We start from the raw sequence: 8,530 nt of genomic DNA on the forward strand, positions 1-8,530 counted from the left end.
AGGGTGGAATAACACTACAGATTTTTTTTTTATAAGATTGGCGATTTAGCCCTAATTAAGTCGTCCCACATAAACCTGCAACACCACAGTAGAGATTCAACGCTGTTGCAATTCCCTCATGTTTTTCACAGCGCCCCGTGTAGAAAATTTGGCTGGAATGAAAATTCTCACTCTTAATTAGATCAAGGAATTCACAAGGAGTCTTGTACTATTTATCCACCCATTAAAGCCCATTAGAAAGCTGCGATCCACTCCCAAAGCTCTTTAAGTAAGTTGTATAGACAATGACAGCGTCTGACATTTTGGCTGAGCGTTGTTGTAGTTTTTTTTCACCATTGGACATGAAAGCATATAGACGGAACCGTTAAAATGGAGATTGCTTGGCTTCAGTTCCAATTTTTGATTTCTGAACCCAGTGAGTCTGTCAGCTACTGCTTTTATGTTTCTGTATACTGTAGGTGGAGCATTACAAGCATTAGAGACAGGCCGCATGGACAGATTAAGAGTGTAACAGTCTTTTTGTAGTCAACATTTTTTATCAAGCTGTGACTCTTTCCCCAGAATTTAATTGAAAGTTGTTAAAAAAAAATCAACTGAAACTGACAAAATCTATTGTTTGTTATTGGTTTGCACTGCTTTCATTTAATATAGTCATTTAATTCAATTCAGTTTGATTTATATAGCCCCAACTCACAACACTTGCCTCAAGATGCTTTGTATTCTAAGGTAAAGTGCCTTAATTGAGACAAAACCCCAAGAACCCACTATAAGCAATCATTTGGCAACAGTGGGAAGGAAAAACTCCTTTTTAAGAGGAAGAAACCTCCAGCAGAACCAAGCTCAGGAGAGTAGTCAGTACGAAAGACAAACTGTGATTGAAATGTGTGATTTAAAGATTTTCACATTTTTACATGCTGTTTGTTTTCAAGCATCCCATCTATTCTGAAAGCAGTGGCTGTGTCACATTTGTTATGTATATGCAAGTAAAATTAAATTATTATTAAAACCAAAAAAGGAAAGAAATTCACTTTACATTATCTTCAAGTTCCAGTGTTGAAAATCAGTAGCAAGAACAAACACGTTCAAAGAAAGGTCGACTTCAGTTTTGTTCAGTTTCCCCCCCTCAGGAATTTGTTTTCTTATCATATTTAACCCACATCATACTCTACACCCCCTCAGACTAAATTAGTGCCAAGCACAGTCACAACTAAATCCTCATAGAATACTTTGAAATTTAAAAAAGAAGCTAGATATAGCACCTTAGTAAGTAAGATATTAAAAATCTGGTGATGTTCAGTAGCTGGAGGCTTTCACATGCCATTTCACCAGCTGAAATTTCCAACAACATATTGTAATCAGGGCTATTTCATTTTTTTTGCTGTTATAAAAGGGCTACTTCATTAATTATGTCTCTCTAAATACTCATTAAATGTATGTACCATGTGCTAAAAGGTTTGGATTTTTTAAACTAATGACCCAACATGTGCTTTTAGTAAAGCCAGTGCCTTAATTTGTATTTGAGTTGACATCAGCACTACAATAATATGTTATTTTAGTGAAAATCACACACTTTTGCTTTATTGGATGTAAATTGACACCAATGGCACACTGTGGACACACAGTGGTCAAATGTGTGGGGAGTAAATTTGATTAAAATTGCTGCTCTGCTGGATCGTCGATGCATGTCAGTGCTGGAAAATAGGACAGTGGGACTGACCTGAAAGGCTTTGTGTTGACACTGCTGGTGAGTGGCCTTTGGCATGTGTTACCTTTTGCCCCAGCGTGTGTAAGAATCATAATAGTACATTTAGATTACGATCATCTCCTAAATTTGATTAAGGACTTACATTTTAATTTGGCTGGAGTTTGCTAAGACACAGCTATAAACCTACACAGACTCCTCATTTCACAGTTTTTACTCATTCTTTCGTTCTATACTCTATAACCAACAGCGGCCTAATAAGCACAATTTGTAACACGGACCTCCATCTTCTCACTTTCTTAGAAAGTACTCCACTTTCGCTCCCCCTTAATTTTTAAAAATTTCATTTCAGGCCGTATTAGCTCATGAATGAAAACTGTTTCATTGAATTAGCGTTTCCATTGTTATACCGCATTTATTCGGTTAGCTATGTTCTGGCTAATTGCATTTCTACCTTTCACCCCAAATTCCTGTCGACAACCTCGGCGCAGTAATTACATTTCTTTTAGTGTTAATTTGCGTGTGTGGTTGCGTGGAAATATGAGGAAAGCACATGCACGTCATGTTGCGCAGGCATACGTGCGCACGTGCACACGCTCATGCATATGCATGCCATACACAGGAAAAACACACACACACACACACAACCATCGTGTTGGCAAATGTCAACTCTGCTTACTTTCTCCTGAGGTTCAGTGTCGGATGAGATTGCATTTCTATAGTGAACATTGCGCACTTAGTCCCAGTGTTATTTTAGTAGTGTGTGTGTGAGAGAGAGAGTTTGAGAGAGAAAGAAGGGGGCAGTGATGAGATATGTTGCATAAGGGGCTGCAGTGGAGTGTGAAAGAAAACAGGTGGCTTCTGTTTCTGCCATCTAACTTTATGTGCCATCTTCCCCATTGAGCTTGTGTGTGTGTGTGTGTGTGTGTGTGTGTGTGTGTGTGTGTGTGTGTGTGTGTGTGTGTGTGTGTGTGTGTGTGTGTGTGTACGTGTGATAGAAAGACAATGGCACCACATTGCTTCGTGAGTGGGGATTTGCACATACCTCGAGTGGATATCTCCATGCGTCCACACGTTACCGCGTCCTGTTTGTGTGCTAATGTGTGCGTGTCTCTCAGTGGTATTTGTGAGTCTGTTCTTCACTTTTTTTAGTGAGCAGGGTTCCGGTTCGTTTAGAAACAATTAGATGAAGCTGCAGGAACCCAAAGACATCATTCGCCAAATGTCACCCAATTAACAATCTATACTGAGCACACAGCAGCACTCTCCTTGTCTCGTGTTCCCTGACTCACTATTTGTCTCTGTCTGTCTGTGTTTTTACTCGCTGCTTCTCCTTTGCACTCGAGACATGCTCAGTAAATAATTTTTGGAAAATGGCAGATTCACATCACACGTTCCCTGACAGAGTAAATTATAAAGTCTGTTTAACTTCTGCCCTTTCCCTTTTTTTCTGCTTCTCTCTCAGATCAATCATCCAGGCCGGTGGTCAGGACTCGGCAACAGCAGCAGCACCAGTCTGGCCCCAAGGGACCGAAGGGTGGTACGGGGTGCACTCGTAGGGGACCTCTCTAACCAGCACTTCCCACAACACTATCCACCTCTGCATAGCCGGCCTTCTGCTTCTGAGCGGCACACTGCCAGGGAGGAGCGCCATCACCAGGGGGTCTTGGCACAGTCGGTGGCCCGTAACCCTGTTCTATACCTGGCTCCAGGCTCCTCTAACCTGTCCTCTGCCACTTCTGCAGCGTCGGCCCAAAGCTCGTCTACCACACCGGCCCAGCTCCAAGTTTCACACCCGGGCCTCAGTCAGAATCAATGCCCAGTGTCCAATTCGGTGGCCGGTACTCATTCTCCAGTTACATCACTGTCCTCCAAGCTACTGGAGGGGGTATCCTCTTCTTCTGCAGAGTCCTTAACTCCAGGAGGAGGAGGAGGAGCAAGTCTGCCAGGTGGAGGGAGGAGAGGAGGAGGAGCAGGAGGAGGAGATCACCATCCCCCCAGCCAGATCCCTCGTGCAGTCGGGGCCAGTGCTTCTTCAAGTCTCCACAGTCTTGTGAGCAGAGGGAGCCCCTCTGCTAGCATCTCTTCATCTGAGCAAGTCTCCCCTCCGCCTCCTACTCCTTCCTCCACCTCCTCTTCTTCCTCCTCATCCTCCACGTTTACCGGCCGTTTGGGACAACCACCTCGAGGCCCGCTGTCTCTGCATAGCTACAGTCGCAAAAATGTCTTCCTCCAACATTCCCTACATACTGCCGAACTGCAAGCTCTGACACAGAGAGACAGTTGAGAGCACACAGTCACACTATTCCACCTATAAGCAGCCATATCATCAACCTAAGTGACAACATAGTGACTTAAAAGCAAAACTGCTGCTCCTTCAGTACGAGTTGTCCATGTTTCACTGCCTCAGTATCGCCCTGAATCACGAACCGTGCGCGCTTACAATCACATTTGTCTCTCTTTGCAATCCAGACGAGCCCTTTGCTGACATTTTGTTCATAAATTTGCTCTGATAAACAAACACTTAGCTACAAGTGCACACACACACACACATCTAGCTGTGAGTATGAAAAAGGCACTCACCCGTCTGTCAGACCTCCCACGTTGTGTCATGCTGACAGTTTAGATGTGCTTACGCCCACAGACACACAAAGTGCACACAAACTCACAACCTCAAATCCATGCACACATACGCAAATCTTGTCATGCACACATTAAAATACACACTCCTCACACAGAGACATCATCTGTGATATCTCCGCTTCACTATCTGCACACATAAGAGGGTGGTGAACGTGAACAGAGATGAGATGTGTGCATTGTTGAGATTGTATTTTTTATCCATTTATCTAACCTTTTTTTTTTTTTTAAAGTGAAAACCATCTGCTGCTTAAGGAACTATGGGACTTGCCATGAATTGCGCTTCTAAGTATATATATATATATATATATATATATATGTTCTCACATTGCCAAATCCTGCATCAGATCAAATCCTCATTGCGTGACGTCCACTTAAGGTCCAGATTAAGGAACATGTTTAGACGAACAGATGCGACCCTTTTACTGCATGCTTTCTAAGATTTATGAAACGATACAGGTGAGCATTTTGTACCGCAACAAAACCGGGATTGGGGCGACTTTTTAAAGTCTTTTCATAACAATTTCTTGGTGTGGAGATTGATGTCGGTGTTTAAAGAAGTGAATCATAACCAATAAGAGCCCCGTTTGTATAGAAAGAAACGTCCCTCCTTCTGCTCACATAAATAATTAGATTTACTCTGTGCTTCAATCTGGACCACTGTTGTTTTTGTGCAAATACCATGCTGCGATGTTACTTGCATTATATACAAGAATCAACATGTACCTACAATGTTAGATTAGTAGAGTGCAAAAGCTGAAATGAAGGGTTTCATTTAAAAACGAGATGCCTGCGACATGAACAATATGACACCTATATAAAGTTCGCAAAATCCCAGCGAGGTCTTCAAACAGAGCGCGGTTTTTCAATTTGGCACAAGCGATTTGATGCATTTCTTCAAATAATGAGAGGGAAGAAGGTGTCAGTTTTTGGAATGAAACCCTTCAAGTCTTCTTCAGGGCTGGGTATTAAACTTACTGGTGCTTTCTCAGTTTTTGGGGATTCAGGAAGAAAAACTACATCACTGATGGAATCAAACAGTCTGATTATTTTTTAGAGAAGCAGATAAGGAAACAAATGTGGTGTTGAAGTGTATATACTTGATCAAGTGAAGAAAGGAAAGAAACAAAAATCTGTTTTACAAACTCATTTGTCAGAAGCACGAGCACCGGGTTTTTCCTCTGATACCCAGCCCTCATATGTTAGCCTTGTTAGATCTTCCTGATCTCAGTTCTGTTGCTTACACTTTAAAGAACTGACCTAATGAGATGGCATTTTTGGTATAACGGCAGTTTAGCTGTTTTGAACAATGCGACACACACATTTTGTTTTGAAATTGATATTAATTGAAACCTCCTTGACCTGCTGAGTCATACATTATTCACAGTTTGGGGACAAGACATGTAACTTTTAATAAGTGATGAAACTTTTTACAACTGCACTGCATAACGACCTGTTCCGTCTGCCGCTGGTGCATATATTTGCTCTGCCGGCAAGACTTATCAAACAGCCCTGCCACTCCCGACAGGTTTGGAGTACACAATGTTAGCCGGGCGGTGGGAGCCTGCACATCTGCCGAGTGCAGACGGTTAGTTCACCGCTCCCAGCGTCTACAGATTTCAGAGAAGTTCTTGACCTTGTCTGTTCCTGTCCCAGCACCAGGCTGTAGGGTAGCTGTATAAATCATGTGTGTTTTGTAATGTACACCTCATGAGTCAAGGGGCTGGTAGAGGTGAAGAAAAGCCTAAAGGATGGCAGCTCTGCTCCCAGCCAGGAAGCTACAACTCTCCTTCCTGTCTGTTTTTTTTCTTCTCCTTTTTTTTCCAACCTTCTACATATTTTCTTATTTTGTCATGTATGCAATCTGCTTATTCTCCTCCGTCCCTCTCGTGAAGCATGTGATCTGTAGCTGCTTTTATTTCTCTGTTCCTTTCATCCTCCTTGCCCCTCTGTCGCACCCCTGGTCTCTCCACTCTAGCTCGCTCCTCTAGCCCAGCTTGTATTGTCATACAGCGTGTCTGTTACAGACTCTGTTGCAGTGGCATTCAGTCCTGAGCTTTGGGACCCGCGGCGCTGCCGATTTTCATTCCAGTTTCCTAGTTGGGAAGTAATTTTACACATGGTAAATGCAATTAACTACCTGGTAGGATAGACAGGCGGCAGTAATATGGCTCCTGAGGACTCGGGACTGAAAAACCGCAGCTGTAATGCGATCTAAACACTCCCTGCTCGGTTTGTTTACAGGTGGAGGGGAACAATGTTTTGTCGCTGGCTGACCTCTTAAGAAATTCTATTTACATCCCTCATCTATGCATGGATCATAATTTAGCTGAGGGCATGTGAAACGTCTTAGGAGAGTGTTTAACCCCGTTTCCACTGCCCACTCAGGTGTTATTTTTTTCCACACACAGCTGCGCTCATTTCCACCGTGTTTGAATTTAAAACTTGCCACAGAGGTACTCTGCTGTTTAATGTCATATGTCAATGCCTGAAAACACAAGACAGCAGTTGAAATGTGGCGTGGGCCTGTCTTATGTGAAGACATTTTTCCTTTTCAGATTAAAAGAATAAACTGTTAGGAAACTAGAATCAGCAAAAGTGGTACCTCTAAATATCTTTTTCTTTTCACCTAGCAGCATGTTGTGGATTTAAGACACTACAAACATTTGTTGTGCAGTAATTTATTGTTTTGGGTATTTTTGCCTTATTTATCTGTTTATCACCATAGGAGCAGTTTAATAAGAAGTGTCTTGGCACTAATAAATAAAGATATTAGTGAAGATAATAACCACAACGGACATTACAGTAATAATAAAACTGTCCTTGTTAGAATTTTATTGAATTAAAGAGTTTTTATGCTGTCCTAGCTCTTCAATGTGCTTATTGTATTTAAATCATGTTTTGTTTTTTTCTTTTTGAATGAATAATTGTACATAAATTAGTGATTTGTCACGAACAGTTTGTGTTCTCATATGATCACTATTGATAACAGGGGTCAAATGTGTTGTTTGCTGTCACACAGAAGATTAAAATATAACAAAAACTGTTTGTTTTTTTTTGTTTTTGTTTTTACATTAACGAGAGGTAATTAGAGGTTACTATTGGTTACACGCCAGAAAGCAAATGTGACAGTTTTAATAAGTGTGAAGGCCATTCTACTTTCTCTCTCCCTGCTTCAGCCTTTTGCTCCAGAAAGTGAACGATGATAATCTGTTAAAACTGCTTTTTCCTCTTCAGGTCCACATGTATGTCTTAAGTGTACAAAACTCTCGGGTAGACACGTGCTGTGAACCCCTGACCAGTTAGTCCACCAATTTATTAGAAATAATCCACCCACATGGATGTGGAAGAAGAAAAAGAAACTCTTCAGAGTTTGCTTGATCCTTCTTTAAAGTTTAGGAATTTTATCTCTCTAACAAGGACTTCTTTTAAAGGACTAACTGGCGGTCGGTATGCTTTGCTGTATATGTTTACCCAAAGTATTTTTCTTCCCCCCACACCCTCACATTTCTTTCTTCATATGAGAACTATTTTTTGTCCACTGTGTCCTTATTGTTAATATTTAATATAATTAAAATTGCCGAGTAAAAAGAAATGGTGGAATCTGTTACTGTTTTATGTTTTCATTCCATTTTCTATTACCAGTGGTGCAAAGTCAGTTGTATCTGAAGAAAGGTTGGAATGCACTTGAGCTGTGAGAATGAGTGATGGATTCTGCTTCCATTAAAAAGTGCATCTCAATAAAGCAATAAATCTCAGGGACCTATGTTCCCTCTCTCAGACTGGGTAGACTGTGCTGCACAAATCTCTAAAGAAAAGAATGAATGAAATCAAAGACTGAAAGTAGAACATACAACAAAGCAATGAATAAAGAATCTTAGGGGCCATCGCTCGCCAAGATTGACTGAGGAAAAACTTTTCCAGCAACAACATTTGAGTGGACTTTTAAAGAGTTGTGCACGGCAGTGGGTGCAGACAGAAGTAATTCTACCTCATTTGACATCAGCCTCCAACCTATCTGAGTAAGTTTTCATTTGACAGTGACCGTAAAGTATGGAAGTGTTTAGAAAATCAATTACATTAGCACAAGTTTGTGTGTGTGTGTGGGTTTGTTTTTTTTTATTTTGGGGGGGGGGGGGGGGGGGGGGGGGGGGGAATGTAGGCTTTTACTGTTTACCCCTTAGGGAG

At 41.5% G+C, this 8,530-nt stretch overlaps 1 protein-coding gene across 1 annotated transcript in view; it reads left to right on the top strand.

Annotated features, from left to right (window-relative positions):
• ccser1 (coiled-coil serine-rich protein 1) overlaps nt 1–4,640 on the top strand; it is a 135,721-nt gene extending 131,081 nt beyond the window's left edge. The window contains exon 11 of the mRNA XM_080893181.1: nt 3,168–4,640. Coding sequence (XP_080749307.1) covers nt 3,168–3,989 — 822 coding nt within the window. The 3' untranslated portion in view covers nt 3,990–4,640. The remainder of the gene's footprint in view (nt 1–3,167) is intronic.
• The last annotated feature ends 3,890 nt before the right edge of the window (nt 4,641–8,530 follow it).

The sequence above is a fragment of the Rhamphochromis sp. 'chilingali' genome (assembly GCF_963969265.1).
Source record: "Rhamphochromis sp. 'chilingali' genome assembly, chromosome: 10".
Taxonomy (NCBI): domain Eukaryota; kingdom Metazoa; phylum Chordata; class Actinopteri; order Cichliformes; family Cichlidae; genus Rhamphochromis; species Rhamphochromis sp. 'chilingali'.